Here is a 22,309-nt window from a genome sequence, read left to right on the forward strand (position 1 = left end):
TTTTGACTGTGTCCAACTCCGAGTGACTCCATTTGGGGTTTTCTTGGCAGAGATACTGGAGAGCTTTGCTATTTCCTTCTCCAGCTCGTTCGACAGATGAGGAAACCGAGGCAAACAGGGCAAAGTGACTTGCCCAGGGTCACGCAGCTGGGAAGTATCTGAGGCCAGATTATGGACACCTGGCCGTAGAATCTCTCAGCGCCTCAAAGAACCAAGACCCAGATTGTAAATGGGCTATACTGTATAGGATATGTCTTGGAGGAAGTTCTGGCATCAAGGAAATCCCAGATCCTTGATGCATTAGGGTTATTTTCACCTCTCACATTCTCAAACATTACAGGAAAGAGAATTTAGGCCGCCCTCCATAACCCCTCCCAATCTCCATGGGAGAAGAGAAGGACCCTCTTTGCTGGCTGGGCAGCTTATCCTTGATATAGATGACCTCCACCCTCTCCCTGTAACCTCTATGCTCAGCCCTTTCTTTGTATCCAATATCTATCTCTTCATGGTAAACAACTTCCCAGGATGGTTGATCGCTTCCTTCTAGGATCTTTTTTTTAATGTGCTTGTTCTTGCTTACTCAGAAATGATTTCCATTTTCTACATATGAGACTTGCTAGCTCTAAGTAGCCTCCATCTGGTTACTTGCCACCTGTATCCTTATAGCCTTAGGCACAGAGTCCTTTATTAACTATTTACTGCCCCAAAAGAGCTCCCTAAAAATTCAGCTTGACCTAAGTGGCAAAAAGCTAAGATAGGACAGTGCATCTATGCCAGCGAGTGCCATGTCCTCCAGAACAATGCCCTTGGGAGGATCAGCACTGATTTTCAACAAGTTGCCCAACTCATACCATTAGGAGACTTCTCTTAGGGAATAGCCTTCCTGGACACAATGCAGTGGAAACTGGAGTTGAGATCCTCATTTCGCTACTTACCTTTGTGACTTTAAGCAAGTTACTTTCCCCTCTCTAGTGTAGAGAGGATCTTTTCCAACTCTTTTGTTGTTTTTGTTTGTAGAGGTCTCTTTCTCCTATGCAAGCCAGCCTCCACCCAGCTGCCCAAATCTTTCAAAGGAAAGACCTTATTTCTCCCTTCCACAATGGCCTCCTGCATCCAAAAAGGACTCCTGGGTTTAGTGGTGGGACCCCTTCCCAGCATGCTTCCGAATGCCCACCAGTTCATGTGAATTTCCCATTACTCCTTCCCATGCTTTTCATTCAAACCAAATTACTGTGCCCAACAGTTATCATTCCATCTCCACTTCTTCAAATCTGTACTTTCCTTCAAGGTTCTACTCAGGCTTCTTTCCCGATCTCCCCCCCCCCAGTTATCAGCACTCTTTCTGGCTTCAAATGAGCCTGTGTGAATTTACTTTTCTCCTTAAGCAACTTGAGGGAAGGGACTGCTTTTTGCTTGTTCTTTGGAATTCCTGGCACCTGGCACATTGTACACATCAACTGCCTGGTCAATATCCCTATGCCTAAATAGAGCATTGGCTGGGCTGGCCAAGCTGGCCTTGCCCATGCATGTGCAGGACCACAGTTGAATTGGAATATTTATTTGGTACCACATTGCTAGGACTGTGATGGAAAGTGAAGGAGAATAGCCTCTCCTGCTAATTAAGGACAGATTGAAGAGTTGGTTTGTTTATCTGGTTGGTTTGTGGGGTTTTTTTGGCTTGGTTATGAAAAACAAACCAATAGCAGAGAGAGGTCTGTCTTAGCAGAAAGGAGCTTTTAGACTCAAATTTGCTTAACCAAAAGAAAAGGACATGCCCCAGCAAGAGAGAAGCACTTCTGCTGTCTTGGCTTAGAGCAGCTTGAAACTACAGAATGAGCAGTAGAAAGGGAGCCCAGAGCGTTCCCCGAAGCAAGCCACTAAGAGCTACAGTGGGAGACCAGCTGTCATATTCAAGACTGTAAGTGACACTCTTTGGGGTCAATAATGATCCATTCATGGATCTTCGTCTTATTTATCCCTTCAACAATATAAACTTTGCTTCTGTAAAATGTACTGATCTGCATGCCTGCAAGGAGACTGTCAATGTCAGGGTGCCACAGATTTTCCCAGGTAGGTTTTCTGGTAGAGATTCACGAGCAAAGAGAAGCAAGACATACACCCCCCCCTCATGTGTAACCAGGCCCTTTGTGTTCTAGCAGTCACGGTTACAAAGGCCACAACTAGAGGACTAACAATAGCAACTACATTTCTGTGTCACATCAAGCTTTTCAAAATGCTCTACTAACATTGAGAGTTAGAGGCTATGCCTAGTGTTATTCCATTTTACAGAAGAGGAAAGTTTTAAAATTCGATTTGATATGATTTTTCTTTCCAAACCCTCTCCCTCTCTCTTCCACTATCCCCACCCACTGAGAAGGCAAGGAAGACAAGACACATTACAAATATGAATAGCCAAACAAAGCAAATTCCCACGTTAGCCATGTCCAAAAGAAAGAAAGATAAGAAAATAGGCTTCACTGTACCCTCTGTGCCTATCAGCTCTATATCTGACAGTAGAGAGCATGTTTCATCATTAGTCCTTTATGGATCATTGTCTTGATCAGAGTAGCTAAACCTTTCAGAGTTGATTATCCTTATAATATTGCTGTTACTGTACAAATTGTTCTCCTGGTTCTGCTCACTTCATTCTACATCAGTTCATATAAGTCTTTCCAGCTTTTACTGAAACCATGCCTTTCAGCATTTCTTACAGTATAATAGTATTCCAATACTTTCATTTACCATAACTTGTTCAGCCATTCCCCAATTGATGGGCACCCATCCCCTTCAATTTCCAATTCTTTACCACCATGAAAAGAGCTGCTATAAATACTCTTGTACATATTGGTCCTTCAGAAGAGAACATTAATGCAGTGACAGGAGTGAACAAAAGACTTGGGATTTCTTTCATGAGAAGAACATATGGTGAAGGGACATTTTGAGTCACATTTGAAAGGAGAGAAGGGATGCTGTTTGGACAAAAGGACGAAAGCTTTCGAAGCAAGCAAAGGCCTGGAGATAAGTGCTGAAAAGTCTCATACTGGGGTCGATAAACAGGCTTTCTTTACTGGAGGAGGGAGTTAGGAAAATAGGGCAGTAAAGATATGGGAGGAAAGGGGAAATAAGTTGAGAATAGCAACCCAGAACTAAGGATCATATGTCATTTATCTTTATACCTCCTCCAAACCAAGTACAGTGTTCTGTACTTTATAGATGTTTGTTAAATGTTTGTTGAATTGAATCGAGTAGACCTGAAGTGAATTGAATTAATTCAATTGAATTGATGTGAATAATTAGAAATTCTTATTGAATATGAAGATTTCCTGGAAAACCATATAGACTGCTGAGAAGGGAAGCAATGAGACCTTCCAGCTAGAAAGCCCAACAAGGAGAGAAGTCCAAGGTAATGTCAAAGCTGTGGGCTTGGGTGGTCAACAGGTTGTTCTAGCAGATTTCAGGTAGATAACCGAGAGAGAGAGAGAGAGAGAGAGAGAGAGAGAGAGAGAGAGAGAGAGAGAGAGAGAGAGAGAGAGAGAGTCAGTCAAGGAGAGGCTGGACATAGGAAATGACGTTCTCCAGTCTGAAATGGAGACAGTAGCTGGACAGAAGCTCTGGTGGAAAATCCATCGGGGTTTTCATGGCTTGTAAGGACATTCTAAGTCCACAGGATGAACTGGCAACCAGAGAGGGTACTATCTTAGACTGCACTGAGAGAGCCCTTCTGTGCCCTGGCCTCCTCAGGAGACTGGACCCACCCCAGCATGTGAGTGGTATCTCCTCTAGAGCACTGCCCTTGGGAAGATCCATACTGATTTATCCGATCACCTCCACTCATGCCATTGGGAGACTACTCTTTGGGAATGACCTTCTAAGCCAGGAGAGGAGACAGGAGAAATAGCACGGTGTAGTGAGCGTGGAATCAGAGTCAAGGAATGTGAGCTGGAATCCTCACTCAGCTTCTTTGTGACTTTAGACAAGTCACTTCCTCTCTAGAGTAGAATGTTCACCGTTGGGTACCCTAGTTTAAGAATAATATTAGTTAAGCTAGAGGGAGGCCAGAGGAGGGCAATCAGGATGGGGGAGGGCCTCTAAGCCACAGCATTTGAGGAATAGCTTCAGGAATGGAGGAAACTAAACCCTGCCTCCCCCTAGCCCCCAGCCCCCACCCCTACCATGAAGGACTAGCTTTGTTCTGCTGGGCCCCAGAGAATAGAAACAGAAGGAACGGAGGGAAAGCTTCCTAACAATCAAAGTATGGGTGGCCTCAGGAGGTGGTGAGCTCCCCATCACTGGAGGGCTTCAAGCAGAGGCCAGCTGCTTGCTTGCTGGGGAGGGGAGGGTCAGGCTCCATAATAACCTGAGATTTGGGAGTCAAGACAGCTTAGCATTTCCATATCCATGTATGGCCACACGTGCTGAGCCAACTGGCTGCTGAGCAGGCCAGTAACCCCAGGAAATGATCCATCCATTCAAGTCCATGCTCCAAGTCCCACAAAAGTAGGTCATGATTTGAATCCAAGTTTTCTCATTTCAGGCAAAGCACTCTTTGCTGCCATTGGGGTGGCTAGGTGGGGCAGATGACTGAAGCACTGTGCCTGGAGTCAGGAAGACCTGAGTTCAAATTTGACCTCAGACACTTACTAGCTGTCTCACCCTGGGCAAGTCACTTAACTCTGTTTGCCTCAGTTTCCTCGTCTGTAAAGTGATCTATAGAAGGAAATGCCAAACCATTCCAGTATCTTTGCCAAGAAAACCACAAAAGGGGGGGTCAGGAAGAGTCAGACCCAACTAGAAATGACTAAACAAAATGCCACAGCTAGGTGGCACAGTGGATAGAATACTGGGCCTGGAGTCAGGAAGACCTAAATTCAAATCTAACCTCAGATACATACTAGCTGTATGACTCTGCACAAGTCATTTAATCTCTGTCTGCCTTAGTTTTTTCTTCTGTAAAATGGGGATAATAACAGCACTAAACTTCCCAGGGTTGTTGTAAAAGCCTTAGCACAGTTAATAAATGCTTATTCCCTCCCTCCCCTCTTAACTGGGTCACTATTGCACTAACTAGGGTATAGAGATAAGAGAAGGGGAAATCCATCTCCACCACTGGGAAAACAACTCAAAACATGATCTTAAATCACAGTCCATCTGTTGTATTGTTGCCTCTGTATCTTGATGCTTAGTACCGTACTTGGCACATTGGAAGCATCTGATAAATTCTTATTCACCTTCATAGAGGGCCCTTAGAGACCATGACATCTCAGTGATGTCATGACTTGCACTGAATTGGATCTAAGTGGGGGAAGGCTGTGCAAGGCCACCAGCCTCACTCTCTCCTCCAGAGCCATCTGGCTCCAGTGGCAAGATAGAGATAAGGGCGACTGGAGATGGCCCTGGATATTTCAGGCAATTGGGGTTAAGCAACTTTCCCAGAGCCACACAGCTAGTAAGTGTCCAAGGCTGGATTTGAACTCAGGCCCTCCCAACTTCAGGGCCAGTGCTTTATCCACTGTGCCACCTAGTTGCTCCAACCAGTTACATCAGTGTCAGCTATGATAATGAAAGTCATCATTATCATTATTAGCTAAAGGGAGAGATTGTGTTTAGCTGAAACAGATGGGAAAAGAGATGGGTTTGCTGTGTGAGCACCATTACAATTTCCTCATGGAACCCTGAGATTAAAAAAAAAGTTTCTGTTGCAGAAATTCTCCAAGCCCTTGGGGTAAATCAAGTTTTTATAAGGCAAATTCTACTTTAACTGTGCTTTGGGACCTTGCTATTTAAAGGAGACTTGGGGTGAATTCTCTTATAAAGCAAAGAATATTTTCCAAATAGGAGTAGATGCATCTAGGTCTATGCTCTTTGCAAGGAGAAATTGCTTGTGTTGGGGAAAGGAGAAAGAAGAGACAAGGAAAGTGAAATGATAACAGAAAGGAGCTCATGGGGCTGTAAGGGCCAGGCCCGTCGACAACAAACACTGAGCAGGAACAGAGGGATTGTCAGGCCATCTGGGGCCATTGAGTTTTTCTTTCTTCCTTTTTTTGCTAGGCAATGAGGGTTAAGTGACTTGCCCAGGGTCACACAGCTAGTAAGTGTCAAGTGTCTGAGGCCGCATTTGAACTCAGGTCCTCCTGAATCCAGGGCCGGTGCTTTATCCACTGCGCCACCTAGCTACCTGGACCATTGAGTTTTGAGGTAAATGCAGCACACAAGGACTCTGTGTTATGGCCCAAGCAACACCGAGACCCTTGAGACATCAAAAAAAGGCTGAAGTGTGTCTCATTTTATACAGCAAGAAGTTGGTCACAGAGCAAGGGAAGGAAAGCAACATTTGTATAATGCTTCTCATGTGCTCAGGGTTTTCCAAACCGTTCATTTGGTCTGCACAACAGTCCTGGGAGACAAGTGCTATTGTTAACCCCATTTTAGGCTATCAAAGCTAGGAAAAAAATGTAATTCTGTGGCCTCGAAAAGCAACTCCAGGGCACTGGACCTTATCTGGAACTCTTCATCCTGTGACCATATGTGAAACGACAATGATGACAATGATAGGGGTGGTATACTTGTACCTGAGTATTTCTATGGCGCAGGAAGGGAGCCCTTCCCTCCTTCTCTCTTTCTCCCTCCCCTCCCTCCTTTCCTTCCACTTTCCCCTCCCCTTTCTTCCTTCCTTCTTCCTTCCTTTCCTCAACCTCCTCCCTCCTCTCCTTCCATTTCCTCCTCGCCCTCTCTCTTCCTTCCCTCCTCTCCCTTCCTATCATTCTTCTACCTCTTCAAGGACACTAATCTAGCGCTCACACTGTCCAGCTGTCATCTCTCACTCTTGCTACTCTCCTGGTTCGCCTCCCGTTCCAATCATATGCATCCTGAATGATGTTTCTTATTCCACATCTAACGCAAGTCATTAGAACATTCATTTCGGGGCAGCTAGGTGGCGGAGTGGATAAAGCACCGGCCCTGGATTCAGGAGGCCTTGAGTTCAAATCCGGTCTCAGACACTTGACACGTACTAGCTGTGTGACCTTGGGCAAGTCACTTAACCTCAATTGCCTCACAAAAAAAACCCAACAAAACACATTCATTTCGCACTGGGCCTGTGCTTTCCTTGGTGTTGGGGATTCCTGGCGAGGACTTCTGTCTCCTAATGTAAATCAGCTTGAACCCAAAGCTCACTAACTCCAAGACTAGCTGTCTACACCAAACCGCCTCTCCTGGTGTGATTTCTAACAATGGATATAGCACTGAAATTGGAGGAAGGGCTTTTGTTCCCTTTTTTCTACTAAACCCTCCTCCCCTCCTTTGGCTCCAGGAAATTCCCCCTCTGCCGGTATTGCTCAGTTGAGCCCTGATGTTGGGCCAAGCATGGCGCTAAGGGCTGGACAAAGAGCTCCCCCTCGGCTAGGTTCTGTTTCTTCTCCTTTTGCTGTTTCATGCTTTTTTTTGCAGAGAGGAGGATGAATAATTTGGAAACAGAAAATTATACCAAGATCACCCACTTCATCCTGGTCGGGGTTTCAGGGCAGCCCCTGCTCCAGATCATCCTCTTCCTCCTGGGCCTGACCATGTACCTCATCACTGTCATTGGGAACAGCCTCATCATTGTCCTCATCATACTAGACTCTCGCCTTCACACGCCCATGTACTTCTTCCTCAGCAATCTGTCTCTCCTCGACATCTGTGGTTCAACAAGCACAGCACCCCAGTCCCTCATCAACTGCTTACAAGACTATCCCAGCATCTCCTACAATGCTTGCTATGCCGAAATGGGGATCTCCATGTGCTTAGCTGTAACCGAGTGCTTTCTCCTTTCCATCATGGCCTATGATCGGTTCGTAGCCATTTCAAGCCCCTTGCGCTATATGTTGATAATGAACAAGACAGTCTGTCTCAGCCTGGCTGTGGCTTCCTGGATCATTGCCTTCTTGACCTCCATCATCCCAATGCTGGTGATGCCTGTGAGCTTTTGTGGCCAAAATGTGGTCAATCACTTTGCTTGTGAGATGCAGGCTGTGCTGAAACTGGTCTGCTCTGATACATCGACCAGTTTGACCCTGGTGTTCATTGGCTCTGTCTTCACCCTTATCCTTCCCTTTGGCTTCATCATCGTCTCATACCTCCGCATCCTCATCGCGGTCCTAAAAATCCGCTCAGTAGAGGGACGACTCAAAGCCTTTTCCACCTGTGGCTCCCACCTAACGGTAGTAACTATATACTATGGGACTCTCATTTACATGTATGCAAAACCCCAGTCAAAAGAATCTGAGGACAAAGACAAGATCATCTCCATATTTTATGGAGCTGTGACACCTATGCTAAATCCTCTCATTTACACGCTGAGAAACAAGGATGTAAAAGGGGCCCTAAAGAAAATAATGGGAAAATCAAAAGCCTGAAAGCTCTCTCTAGAATTTCCCCAACAGGTTTTCAAAGAAGATGCAACTGAGTCACCAAGAGAAGTAAGCAAGGTGGGGGCAGCTAGGTGGCACAGTGGATAGAGCACTGGCCCTGGATTCAGGAGGACCTGAGTTCAAATCCGACCACAGACACTTGACACATTCTAGCTGTGTGACCCTGGGCAAGTCACTTAACCCTCATTGCCCTGAAAAAGAAAAGAAAAGGAAGCAAGGCTACACTATTGACCAATGAACTCTATTAGCCAAGGGGTGTTTAACATAAGCAAGTCAAAAATTGTTTACTTCCAGGTATGCTGAAAAGCTCTCCTAAGTCTTCAAATGAAAAGGCCAGGGATGCAGCTAAGCCTGGAGAATAGCAATGGCCTTGCCCTTAGCCTGTCTTTGTGTTTCAATCCTGAACGATCATATAAAGGGGGAAATGGAAGAGGTTGGAAAACTGAGGAACCCAAAACACTGAGAGCTGTTTGGTAGTTCTATAAATGATTACCTGGTTTCTACTCTATCCACTGAGGATTAAAAATGAGATCTATGAAATGCTCAGTCTCCTGAGTAGTAGTACACCATGGAGACCCCCCAAAGTATAGACCATGGAGACTCGCCAAAATGTAGACCATGAAGACCCCAAGCCCAGAGGTCAGGAAATTGATTCCAAGAAAAAAACTGGGCCAGAGGGCATTGGCTAGTAGGAAGGACTTGGTTCCTTTTGGTAAAGAACTTGGGGGCTTAAGGCCGAGAATCTCCAACTAGGCAGAAGAGAGGTTCCATCACCAAACTCTGAGCCACCAAAACTGGAGAACATGAGGACAGAGCTTTTTTCTGGTCCTAGGCAAAGGTTTATGCCTTTTTCTAAGAAGCTGTAGTGAGACCAAGCCTATGGGCTTTAAGGTGAAAAAAACCCAAGCATGGCAATGGCTGACCTTCTCTTGAGGAAGAGCCCAGGATTTGAGCTGAGCCAAAAGCCAGAGATGTTAAGCGGTGTCCAGCAGAGACTAGTCAGGGAGCAGTATTCAGCAGTATCAACAGGCAACATCCAGAGAGCAGCATCCAGCAGAACAGTGCCAGAGGTGTGAGGTAACGCTCCATGAGAAAATTCTGATCATGTGTGTGCCCTTCATATGCTCCCTCTGTGCATGTTCTCTGGACACACATGTTTCCTATGAGTACACACCTCACCACATGTGCACTCCACATGTTCCTTGCCAAAGTGTCGCATAAATATTCCTTTGTGTGTCTCCTCATTCCACTGATGTGTATATTTGTGGGAAAATATGTCCCAAACTTATGAGGGAGATGTTTTGTTGCCATTTTTCATACAATGCCATTTCATTACATGCCTTTGTGTCCTCTGACTGACTATTAAAGGTAAGTTGGCAGGGCCTTCACATCAGTTGGTTTTAAGAAATTTAGATCAGCAGACTACCTTGACCCCAGAGAAGCCATTGTCTGGAGGATGTGATCCACAAATTAGTGAGAAGATGTCACCAGGCGCCACATTGTGGAGGCTTGTCCAGGAATTCCATTGTGGATATTACAGTCATCTATGGAAGAAAAGTTAGTATTTTCCCATTCTTTTACTCTCGAACTATCATAAGCTGGTTTTCTGTGTTTCTTTTACAGGCTTTAAGACAATTTGCCTGGCTGAATGCTAAAGTACTCAAATGTTATATTATTATATGAGTATGGAATCTTATATGAGCAGTATAGATGAAAGGGGGTCATTAGGTGGCACAATGGATAGAGCACTGAGCTTGGAAGCAGACTCATCTTCATGAGTTCAAATCCAGCCTCAGACACATACTAGATGTGTGATCCTAGGCATGTCACTTCACCCTGTTTGCCACAGTTTCCTCATCTGTAAAATGTGCTGAAGAAGGAAATAGCAAAGCACTCCAGTATCTTTGCCAAGAAAACCCCAAATGGGGTCACAGAGAGTCAGCCACAACTGAAATGATTCAATAACAATGACAAAAATAGATGAGAGTAAACAAATGACCCCCCAGGATCTGTAGGATACTGGCTCACTGCTGGTGTATCATATGTGCTATGGACTGTTGCTCAAGGACCAAGCTGAACTCATTATCTCTCCTCATAAGCTTTCTCCTCTTCCAAATTTCCTTATTTCTATTGAAAGTACTTCCACCCTTCTAGTCTGCCAAGTTCAAACTTCAGCATTATCTCACAGAGCTAATCCAAATCTTGCCATTCCTACCTTTGGGAAATCTCTCAAATCCAATGCCTTCTCTACAGTCACACAGTTACCACCTTAGTTCAGATCCTTATCACCTTTCACCTAGATTACAGCATCAGCCTCCTAATTTGTCCTCCTGTCTCCAGTTTCTTACCACTCCAGTTCATCCTTCCCTAAGCTGCCAAAGTAATTTTCCCTAACATAGATCTGACCTTGGGATTTCTCAATTAACTCCAGCGATTTTCTATTGCCTCCAGCATAAAACACTTCTGTTTAGCTTTTTTAAATAAAAGTATTTTACTATTTTCCAGTTACATGTAGAGATAGTTTTCAACATTTGTTTTTTTAAGATTTCAAATTTCAAATTTTTCTCCCTCCCTCCCCTCCCTCCCCCCCTGCCCTAGACAGCAGGTAATCTGATATGGGGTGTGTGTGTGTGTGTATATATATATATATATATATATATATATGTGTGTGTGTGTGTGTATAATAACATTAAACATATTTCTGCATTAGTCATGTTATAAGAGAAGAATCAGAGCAAAAAGGAAAAACCTCAAAAAAGAAAAACAACAGCACCAAAAACAAAGGAAATAGTATGGTTCAATCAGCATCCATACTCCACAGTTCTTTTTTTCTGGCTTTGGAGAGCCTTTTCCATCATGAGTCCTTTGGGACTTTCTTATACCATTGTATTAGTGAGAAGAATCTAGTCTATTACAGTTGATCAACACATAATGTTGATGATACTGTGTACAATGTTCTACTGGTTCTGCTCATCTCACTCATCATCAGTTCATGCAAGTCCTTCCAGGTTTCTCTAAACTCCTCCTGCTCAACATTTCTTACAGCACAATAGAATTCCATTACATGGACATACCCTCAACTTCCAATTCCTTGCCACCACAAAAAGAGCAGCTATAAATATTTTTGCACATATGGGTCCTTTTCCCTTTTTTATGATCTCTTTGGGAAAAAGACCCAAAAGTGGTATTGCTGGGTCAAAGGGTATGTAGAGCTTTATTGCCCTTTGGGCATAGTTCCAAATTGCTCTCCACTTCTGTTTAGCTTTAAAAGCTCTACATGACTGAGTTCCAATCTATTTTCCAGACTTACTGGGCATCACTTCCCCCCTTGAATTCTGAGATGAAACCAAACTGGTTTTCTGTATATTCTTCACACACCATACCTGGCCCCCAACATCTCTGTGTCATTGAGTCCTGCCTCTTCTTCATGAAGTCATAGCACTATCATCTGCATGATGCCTTTCCTGGACCCCCTCCCTCTCTGCCAAACTACCCTGTATTTAATTGCCTTATGTGTATTTGCATTTGTCCCCTTTATATTCATGTCCGTATTTATATGCCTTTGTTCTCTTCCCCATCTGCCATTATATTCTCCATAATGTAAGGACCTTGAGCGTAAGAGTTGTTTAGGCAGAGTCAAGATGGCAATGAGCTCCTTACCAAAAAAAACCCCCAAACCCCAAAAACAAACCAAAAATCTCTAGAAAATGTACCTCTCCTAATCCTGATGTAGAAATACAAGAAAAAACCAGTCATTTGTCAGCCTAGATGGGCACAGGACGAGACAGTCAGGTCTACAAACATTGCACAGAGGGTCTGGCCATGAGTATGCCACAGAGAGCATTCCAGCTCATGGAGAAGCTGTGCACTAGAGTAAGGAAGAGGTCCCAGATGCAGCACTGAAGGGCCTAAAATGGTGCAGGATACAGAAAGAAGACTCAACTAGCCATCCCATCACTCACTACTCAGTTCCAAGTCACAGATCCAGGGTAGACTAAGAAGGGGAACAGCAGCACCTAAGGGTAGTGTTCCAGGATGAGGAGTTGTCACAGGCTATAGTCTGTGTAACTAGAGCAAAAGACATGATTAGATCCAAAGAACAGCTGTGAGGCTCAACCCCCAGGAAGAAAATGGGGTCTCAGTTCCAGCCTCTAGCCCATTCTTTTTTTTTTTTTTTTTTTTTGGTGAGGCAATTGGGGTTAAGTGACTTACCCAGGGTCACACAGCTAGTAAGTGTTAAGTGTCTGAGACCGGATTTGAACTCAGGTTCTCCTGACTCCAGGGCTGGTGCTCTATCCACTGCGCCACCTAGCTGCCCCCTCTAGCCCACTCTTAAGCCTGAAGCATGATAACAAAGGCAGGAATGTCAGACCAAAGGGAAGCCTGCAGGTCTGTACTCTGAACCAGCTAAGCTTTCCACTTGCTTGATAGTGGTTGGGTCTACTACAGCAGTCTAATGAAACTTCAAACAGGAAAGGCTACAGGCCCATTGCTCAGACCCAAACTTGTGTCAGGAACCTGGAAACAATCAGACTTTGCCCTGGATTCATTAGAGAAGCACTAAGCAAACACTCAGCCTGAGCTATCCCTAAGATCCCAGAATAACACAATACTCAATGCCCTAATAAAGCAACAGCAAGAACAATCTAGACATTCCCTCCAGAAGCAAGCAGAGCTTGGCCCTAATATAAAGTCCAAATTCAGGGATCAAAGAATAAGTAAACAAAAAAATCTCACCATAAAAAACCATTATGGTGATATAGACTCAAAAGAAGAGAATGACTCCAAAACAAATATAAGCAAATCCTCAAAGGAAAACAAAGGTTGACCACAAATTCAACTAGAATTACTGAGATGAAGCAAGAATTTTAAAAGGAGTTTTTTAATAAATGAAATGAAAGTGCTAGAGGAAACAATTAGAAAAGAAATAGAAGAAAGAGTTGGAAAGGGAATTAACAGCTTGACACAAGAAGTACAAAACCTGGCCCAAGCAACAAATTCCCTAAAAATTAGAATGGGCCAAGTAGAAGTTAATGACAGCAAGAGACAAGAAATAGTAAAAATAAAGTCAAAAGACTGAAAAAGAGAAGAAAAATTAAGGTATCACATAGCAAAAACAAGTTAAAAGGAAAAATTCAGAATCATTAGAGTACCTGAAAGCTATGACCTGCTCAGAGCTCTTAGAACCAGAGGGGAAAGAGGAAATTAAAAAAACCTACTCATCACCTCCTGAAAGAAATTTCAAAATGAAAACTCAGGGGGGCAGCTAGGTGGTGCAGTGGGTAAAGCACTGGCCCTGGATTCAAGAGGACCTGAGTTAAAATCCGGCCTCAGACACTTGTCACGTACTAGCTGTGTGACCCTGGGCAAGTCACTTAACCCCCATTGCCCCACAAAAAAAAAAACAACAACAACAAAAAAAGAAAACTCAGAGGAACATCATAGTCAAAATGCAGGACTTTCAGTTTAAAAAGAAAACAAAACTGCCAGCAGTAAGAAAAAAATAATAAACCAAGTATCAAGAAGCCACAGTCAATATAATATAAAATTTAGCAGTCATCTTTATAAAGGAACAGAGAGATTGGAATACCATATGCCGGAAGGCAAAGGATATATAGGCTTTCAGTCAAGGATAACTTACCCTTGGGGCAGCTAGGTGGCGCAGTGGATAAAGCACCAGCCCTGGATTCAGGGGGACCTGAGTTAGAATCCAACCTCAGACACTTTACACTTACTAGCTGTGTGACCCTGGGCAAGTCACTTAACTCTCATTGCCCTGCAAAAAAGAAAAGAAAAGAAAAGAAAAAAAAAGAAAAGAAAAGAAAAAGAATAACTTACCCTGCAAAATTGAGTATAATTATATAGGACAGAAAATGATCCTTTAATGAAATAGAGGACTTCTAAGTATTCCTGATGAAAAAACCAGAACTGCATAGAAACTCTGAAGTACAAATGCAGGAGTCGAGAGAAACATAAAAAGGTAAATATGAATGAACTTTCATATGTGACTAAACTTGGATAAATTTACTATACTCTAACATAGATGATAGATAGATGATATGTTTCCCCTCTGAACTCTCCTATAACTGGGGCCATTGAGGGAGTCTAATTAGATGGAAAGCCTGGGAGTGGTTCTGTTATGTATTAATGATTTTATTTGTTTTTTGTTTTTTTTTTAGTGAGGCAATTGGGGTTAAGTGACTTGCCCAGGGTCACACAGATAGTAAGTGTCAGGTGTCTGAGGCCGGATTTGAACTCAGGTCCTCCTGAATCCAGGGCCGGTGTTTTATCCACTGAGCCACCTAACCGCCCCCTTGTATTAATGATTTTAAAAGAAGACTGGAAAGGGATGGAGATAAGATGACACTAGGGAAGAAAAGGAAGAGTAGTAAGGGAAAATTATCTCACATAATCAGGGTGCACAAGTAGAAGACTATACAAACAAAAAGTGGGGAGTGGGAGAAAGTAGCTGGCATTTGAACCTCACTCATCTGAACTGGTCAAAGGAGAAAAGAATATACATGCATACAAAGTTGGGCCCAGAAATATATGTCACTCAATGGGAAAATTGGAGGAAAGGGGGAAAAGGGACAATTAGAGGAAAGATAAATTAAAGGAGGGATTAAGCCTAAGCAAAATAAACTCTAACCAAGGAAGCACAAAAATATTTATAACTCTTTTTTCAGTGACAAAGAATTGGAAACCGAGAGGGTCATCATCAAGTGAAGAATGTGCTATAAGAAATGATGAAAGGGATAGTTTCAGGGAAACCTAGGAATATTAATATGAACTGATGCAGAATGAAGTGAACAGACCTAGAGAACAATTTCTACAATGACAACAATATTTTAAAGACAATTTTGAAAACTTTATCATCAGCATAGTGACCACCTACAACTCCATAGGAGTCATGATAAAACATGCTAAGCACCTGCTGATAGAGAGATGAAAAACTCAGAATATAGGAGACTGTTTTCTGGACGTTGTCATTGAGGACATTTGTTTTGCTTGACTATTCATGTTTATAACATGGGTTTTTCATTTTTAAATTGAGAGGGAGGGATAGAAGAAATAAAAGGGTAATACCCAGATATTCTCTTTCATAAGTGTTGTTTCATTACTCTGTAATTTTGGAATTTTCAAATGGGAAAAATGAATCAAGATTGTTTTATTTTTGTTATTAAATCCCCAGCACCTAGCATAGTGCCTATTACATAGCAGGCACTTAAGAAAAATTTGTTAAGCATGGTTAATGTGGAAATGTTTTGTATGACTTCACATGTATAATTGATCTCATATTGCTTGCCTTCTCACTGGGATCTGGAGGGACGGAGAGAATTTGAAACTCAATTTTTAAAAAATGAATGTTAAAATAAAGTACAATTATATATATATATATTTTTAAAATCTGTTGATTGTTTGACACTTGGGGATGATCAAGCAATCACATTATTGGCTACTGAGACAGGAACAGAGAGAAGTTATATTCTTGCTCTTTTCCTTCTCTCTGTAATGTATCACATAGAACTTTCTCCCTCTATGTTTTTTCTCTGTCTCTGTCTTTCTGTCTCTGTCCCTCTCTGTGTCTCTGTCTGTGTGTGTCTGTCTTTGTCTCTGTCTCTCTCTCTCCCCATCTCAGACTTCCTGTGATAGAGGAGTTTGAAAAAGTAAAAGAAAATATTGAGATATATGATATCAAAAAACAAATAACTTCGAAAATAGGTCAAGGAGAGATCATTTAAGAATCATTGGAGGGGGCAGCTAGGTGGCACAGTGGATAAAGCCTTGGCCCTGGACTCAGGAGGCCCTGAGTTCAGATCCGATCTCAAACACTTGACACTTAGTAGCTGTGTGACCCTGGGCAAGTCACTTAACCCTCATTGCCCCACCAAAAAAAAGACTTGGTAAAAAGATCAACTGGCTAAACATTTTGTGGTATATGAATGTAATGGAATATTCAGCACCACAAGAAGCAACAAATATGAAAAATATAGAGAAGTCTGGAAAGACATATAAGAAGTAATATAGAGTTAAGCAGGGAAAACCAGGAAAAAAATATACATAGTCAATAAACATTTATTAAGTGCCTGCTATTTGCTAGGCACTGTGCTAAGCACTGGGAATACAAAGAAAAGAAAAGAAAAAGAAAAGTCTGGCCCTCAAAGAGCTCCCAGTCTAATGGGGGAGATAACTTGCATACAACTATGTACAAACAAGATGTTGTTCACGCCTCATTTTTGAAGAGGGCCGATGACATCACATGATGTCTTGACTCACGGAATGAATCGTATTTAAGTGAGGCAGAGTTGCACAGAGTCATCAGCCTCTTCCAGAGTCATCAAAGTCCAGTGGCATGGCAAAAGTCAAGAAGACTGGCGATGGCCCAGGATGCAGTGGGTGACCTTGGCATCTTCAATGTAATGTCTGACCAGTTCCTAAGAGCTCCACAGCATCTGTTTCAGCCGCCTTCATGGTGACTGGAACAAGTTGTTCTCATCTGCCCATTCTGCCAGGGGAAGTCTTTACATGCGTGGGGTAGACATCCTCCTAACTCGCTGACAGGTTGGAGGCCTGTTGGTTACCCTCACCCTGGTTTAGCCCATCTTTGGAGGTTTTACTGAGGTGGGGCCAGTGCACATGCCACAGCTTCTTGGAGAACAGGTTAGAGTTGGGTGAAGGGAGAAGCAAAGAAGGATGAGCATCCCAGAAAAAGGCTGGGCAAGCCCTCACCCCGGATGTGCTAGTCCTCTCTGAGCACCCTCAACACCCCAGAAAACCAAAAATAGACAAGAAAGAATGAAGAGCATCACAAGAGGGGAGGCACTAGAATGGAGACAGGGAAACCACATCTTCCTATAAAAGAGAAGATGTTAACTGGGACCTAAAGGAAGACAGGGAAGGCAGTAGGTGGAGACGAGGAGGGAGAACACTCCAGACATGGGAGACAGCAAGAGCAAATTCCCAGAGCCAAGACACGGAGTATCCTGTGCAAGAAGTGTCACTGGATCACAGAGTATGTGAGGGGCCTTAAGGTATAAGAAGCCCGGTTACAAAAGACTTTGAATTTCAGCCACTGGAGTTTGGGCAGGGGAGTGATATGGTCAGACCTGTGCTTTTGAAAGATCACTTGGGCGGCTTAGTGGAGGATGCGCTAGAGTGGCGAGAGACTTCTGGCAGGGAGACCAAGCAGAAGGCTATAGCAATAGTCCAGCTATGAAGTGATGAGGGCCTGCGCCGGGGTGATGGCACTTTCCGAGGAAAGGGGGTCATATGAGAGATTGGAGGAAGGGAAACTCAACAAGACTAGGAAACAGATTGAATGTGAGTGGATAGGGTGGGGGCGGTGAAAGGGAATGAAGGGTTGAGGTTATAAGCCTGGGATGATGTGGTGGGATCCCCAAAGAGGATTAGAGAAATGTGGAAGGGAGGAGGGTTCAGAGGCAGAGTTATTGAGTTCAATTTTAGACATATCTATGGGAAATCCAATTTAAGATGTCCAATAGGCAGTTGGAGATAAAAGACTAGAAGTCAGCACAGAGCTTAGAGCTAGATAAGTAGATTTGAGAATCATCAGCATAGAGATGACCATTGAGTCCATGGAAACTGATGAGATCTCAAGGGAAGTAGTAGAGAGGGAGAGGAGAAGAGGGCCTAGGAGAGAGCCCTGTGAGATATCCAGAGTTAGAAGGCATGACCTGGATGACTATCCAGAAAATTAATTGAAAAATAAATGGCCAGACAAGTAGGAAGAGAACCAAGAAGCCTAGAGAAGAGAACATCAAGAAGGAAAGCATGGTCAACAGCATCAAATGCTAGATACAGCAAGGTCCAGAAGGATGAGGACTGAGCAAAGGTCATCCGTAGATATGGCAATTAAAATAAATCCATTTTAGTTGAAAATGAAATAAAAAAAGACTTTATAGAATTAAGAAGAGATTAAGAGGAAAGGAAATGGAGACATATTAGAGAGATAGCCTTTGCAAGGAATTTAGCCACAAAATAGAGGAGAGCTATGGGATGATAGCCAGCAGGAATGCTTGACTGATTAAGTGGAGAGTGTTTTGAGGATTGGGGGAAATGGGAGCATATGTATAAGTAGCAGGGAAGCGGCCAGTAGACAGAGAATATGAAGATAAGAGAGAAAATGGTGAATCTGCTAGAGAGGGCAGGATGGAATGGGAGAGGGCTTGGGAAGGAGAAGAATTATTTCATCATTTCAGAAAAGGGTGAAGGAGAAGATACTTACAGAGAGCACCAGGGAAACGTGAGTTGAAGAGAAGGGGAGAAAAGGAAATAGTCCGCGATGGGAGAGAAGGTGAAGTTGACAGGTCTTGACAATACCTTTGATATGGGGGTGAGGAAGAGTGAGGAGTCCAGGATGATGCCTACATTGGGAGTCTGGCAGACTGGAAGGATGGTCCTGCATTGGGCAGTAATAAGAAGGTGGGGTGAAGAGGAGGGTTTATAGGGAACATTTACAGCAAAAAGTTTGGCCACTGTCAGGAGGTGAAAGATCTGGTCTGTCTGATCAACAGCCATGCTGGGAGTGATCCGACAGAGCCCAGTGCTGACATGAGAGGGGAAATCGCTAACTGGCTATTTTGCACAACCGAATGACATTCTAATGAAGCTGAAATCAGTAGTTTCCAAACCAAATGAGAAGAATAAAAAGAAAATGCTGCATAAACCCCATAGATGTCATGTTTCATTCTAGAAGTCTCGGCACTTCCCAAAGGCAGGAACGGGAAGAAGCAGCAGATGGGAGCAACAAATGTCAGTTTCTGAAAGACAAATAGGATGTCAGTGGCCAGCAGGTACAAAAGGCAAGAAGTCCAAGTGTTAGAATAGGGGGAGCAGAAGAAACCCAGATCTAAACCTGAAAGGGACATGGAGTACATACACTCTATACCCATTTTGTTTGACGGATGAAGAAACTGAGGCCCAGAGAGTGACTGGCCCCAGGTCACAAACACCCGGTAACTGACACAAGTGGGATGTGAGCTGAGGTCGTCTGGCTGCAAGCCTCACATTCTTTGCACTGTGCCAAGCTGCTTCCACTGAAAGTCTAATCCTACTGTCTCTCTGCCCTCCAGTGTCTTTGCCCTCCTGTGTTTCTACCTTCCTTTCTCTTTGACTCTCCTCTCTCTGACCTCCTGTGTATCTACTTTCCTTTCTCTTTGACTCTCCTGTGTCTCCGCCTTCCTTTCTGTTTGACTCTCCAGTGTCTCTGTCCTCCTGTGTCTCTACCTTCCATTCTCTTTGACTCTCCAGTGTCTCTGTCCTCCTGTGTCTCTGCCTTCCATTCTCTTTGACTCTACTATGTCTCTGTCCTCCTCTGTCTCTGCCCTGCTGTGTCTCTACCTTCCTTTCTGTTTGACTCTCCTCTGTCTCTGCCCTCCTGCGTCTCTGTCCTCCTGTGTCTCTGTCCTCCTGTGTCTCTGACTTCCTTTCTGTTTGACTCTCCTGTGTCTCTGTCCTCCTCTGTCTCTGCCCTGCTGTGTCTCTACCTTCCTTTCTGTTTGACTCTCCTGTGTCTCTACCTTCCTTTCTCTTTGACTGTCCTGTGTCTCTGTCCTCCTGTGTCTCTGCCCTCCTGTGTCTCTACCTTCCTTTCTCTTTGACTCTCTGTCTCTGCCTTCCTTTCTCTTTGACTCTTCTGTGTCTCTGTCCTCCTGTGTCTCTGCCTTCCTTTCTGTTTAACTCTCCTGTGTCTCTGTCCTCCTGTGTCTCTACCTTCCTTTCTCTTTGACTTTCCTGTGTCTCTGCCTTCCTTTCTCTTTGACTCTACTGTGTCTCTGTCCTCCTGTATCTCTGCCATCCTTTCTCTTTGATTCTCCTGTGTCTCTACCTTCCTTTCTCTTTGACTGTCCTGTGTCTCTGTCCTCCTGTGTCTCTGCCTTCCATTCTCTTTGATTCTACTGTGTCTCTGTCCTCCTGTGTCTCTACCTTCCATTCTCTTTGACTCTCCAGTGTCTCTGTCCTCCTGTGTCTCTGCCTTCCATTCTCTTTGACTCTACTATGTCTCTGTCCTCCTCTGTCTCTGCCCTGCTGTGTCTCTACCTTCCTTTCTGTTTGACTCTCCTCTGTCTCTGCCCTCCTGCGTCTCTGTCCTCCTGTGTCTCTGTCCTCCTGTGTCTCTGACTTCCTTTCTGTTTGACTCTCCTGTGTCTCTGTCCTCCTCTGTCTCTGCCCTGCTGTGTCTCTACCTTCCTTTCTGTTTGACTCTCCTGTGTCTCTGCCCTCCTGTGTCTCTACCTTCCTTTCTCTTTGACTGTCCTGTGTCTCTGTCCTCCTGTGTCTCTGCCCTCCTGTGTCTCTGCCTTCCTTTCTCTTTGACTCTCTGTCTCTGCCTTCCTTTCTCTTTGACTCTTCTGTGTCTCTGTCCTCCTGTGTCTCTGCCTTCCTTTCTGTTTAACTCTCCTGTGTCTCTGTCCTCCTGTGTCTCTACCTTCCTTTCTCTTTGACTTTCCTGTGTCTCTGCCTTCCTTTCTCTTTGACTCTACTGTGTCTCTGTCCTCCTGTATCTCTGCCATCCTTTCTCTTTGACTCTCCTGTGTCTCTGTCCTCCTCTGTCTCTGCCCTGCTGTGTCTCTACCTTCCTTTCTTTTTGACTCTCCTGTGTCTCTGTCCTCCTCTGTCTCTACCTTCCTTTCTCTTTGACTGTCCTGTGTCTCTGTCCTCCTGTGTCTCTGCCCTCCTGTGTCTCTACCTTCCTTTCTCTTTGACTCTTCTGTGTCTCTGTCCTCCTGTGTCTCCACCTTCCTTTCTCTTTGACTCTCCTGTGTCTCTGTCCTCCTGGGTCTCTACCTTCCTTTCTTTTTGACTCTCCTGTGTCTCTGTCCTCCTGTGTCTCTACCTTCCTATCTCTTTGACTCTCCTGTGTCTCTGCCCTCCTGTGTCTCTACCTTCCTATCTCTTTGACTCTCCTGTGTCTCTGCCCTCCTGTGTCTCTACCTTCCTTTCTCTTTGACTCTCCTCTGTCTCTGCCTTCCTTTCTCTTTGACTCTTCTGTGTCTCTGTCCTCCTCTGTCTCTACCTTCCTTTCTCTTTGACTCTCCTGTGTCTCTACCTTCCTTTCTCTTTGACTGTCCTGTGTCTCTGTCCTCCTGTGTCTCTGCCCTCCGGTGTCTCTGCCTTCCTTTCTCTTTGACTCTCTGTCTCTGCCTTCCTTTCTCTTTGACTCTTCTGTGTCTCTGTCCTCCTGTGTCTCTGCCTTCCTTTCTGTTTAACTCTCCTGTGTCTCTGTCCTCCTGTGTCTCTACCTTCCTTTCTCTTTGACTCTCCTGTGTCTCTGCCCTCCTGTGTCTCTACTTTCCTTTCTCTTTGACTCTCTGTCTCTGCCTTCCTTTCTCTTTGACTCTCCTGTGTCTCTGCCCTCCTGTGTCTCTACTTTCCTTTCTCTTTGACTCTCTGTCTCTGCCTTCCTTTCTCTTTGACTCTTCTGTGTCTCTGTCCTCCTGTGTCTCTGCCTTCCTTTCTGTTTGACTCTCCTGTGTCTCTGTCCTCCTGTGTCTCTACCTTCCTTTCTCTTTGACTTTCCTGTGTCTCTGCCTTCCTTTCTCTTTGACTCTACTGTGTCTCTGTCCTCCTGTATCTCTGCCATCCTTTCTCTTTGACTCTCCTGTGTCTCTGTCCTCCTCTGTCTCTGCCCTGCTGTGTCTCTACCTTCCTTTCTTTTTGACTCTCCTGTGTCTCTGTCCTCCTCTGTCTCTACCTTCCTTTCTCTTTGACTGTCCTGTGTCTCTGCCCTCCTGTGTCTCTACCTTCCTTTCTCTTTGACTCTTCTGTGTCTCTGTCCTCCTGTGTCTCCGCCTTCCTTTCTCTTTGACTATTCTGTGTCTCTGTCCTCCTGTGTCTCCACCTTCCTTTCTCTTTGACTCTCCTGTGTCTCTGTCCTCCTG

The 22,309-nt window shown here is 44.2% G+C and overlaps 1 protein-coding gene across 1 annotated transcript; it reads left to right on the forward strand.

Moving 5' to 3' along the window:
* The first annotated feature begins 7,454 nt into the window (after window positions 1-7,454).
* LOC122734011 (olfactory receptor 13H1-like) lies at window positions 7,455-8,393 on the forward strand. Its single transcript, XM_043974693.1, has one exon. It carries the CDS (start codon window positions 7,455-7,457, stop codon window positions 8,391-8,393), a length of 939 nt encoding a protein of 312 aa, XP_043830628.1.
* Window positions 8,394-22,309: the final 13,916 nt, after the last annotated feature.

This window comes from Dromiciops gliroides, chromosome X, assembly GCF_019393635.1.
Source record: "Dromiciops gliroides isolate mDroGli1 chromosome X, mDroGli1.pri, whole genome shotgun sequence".
NCBI lineage: Eukaryota > Metazoa > Chordata > Mammalia > Microbiotheria > Microbiotheriidae > Dromiciops > Dromiciops gliroides.

Bases quoted from the DNA above. Each gene is read 5' to 3' on its own strand.
- LOC122734011 (XM_043974693.1), top strand. From the start codon at position 7,455: ATGAATAATTTGGAAACAGAAAATTATACCAAGATCACCCACTTCATC.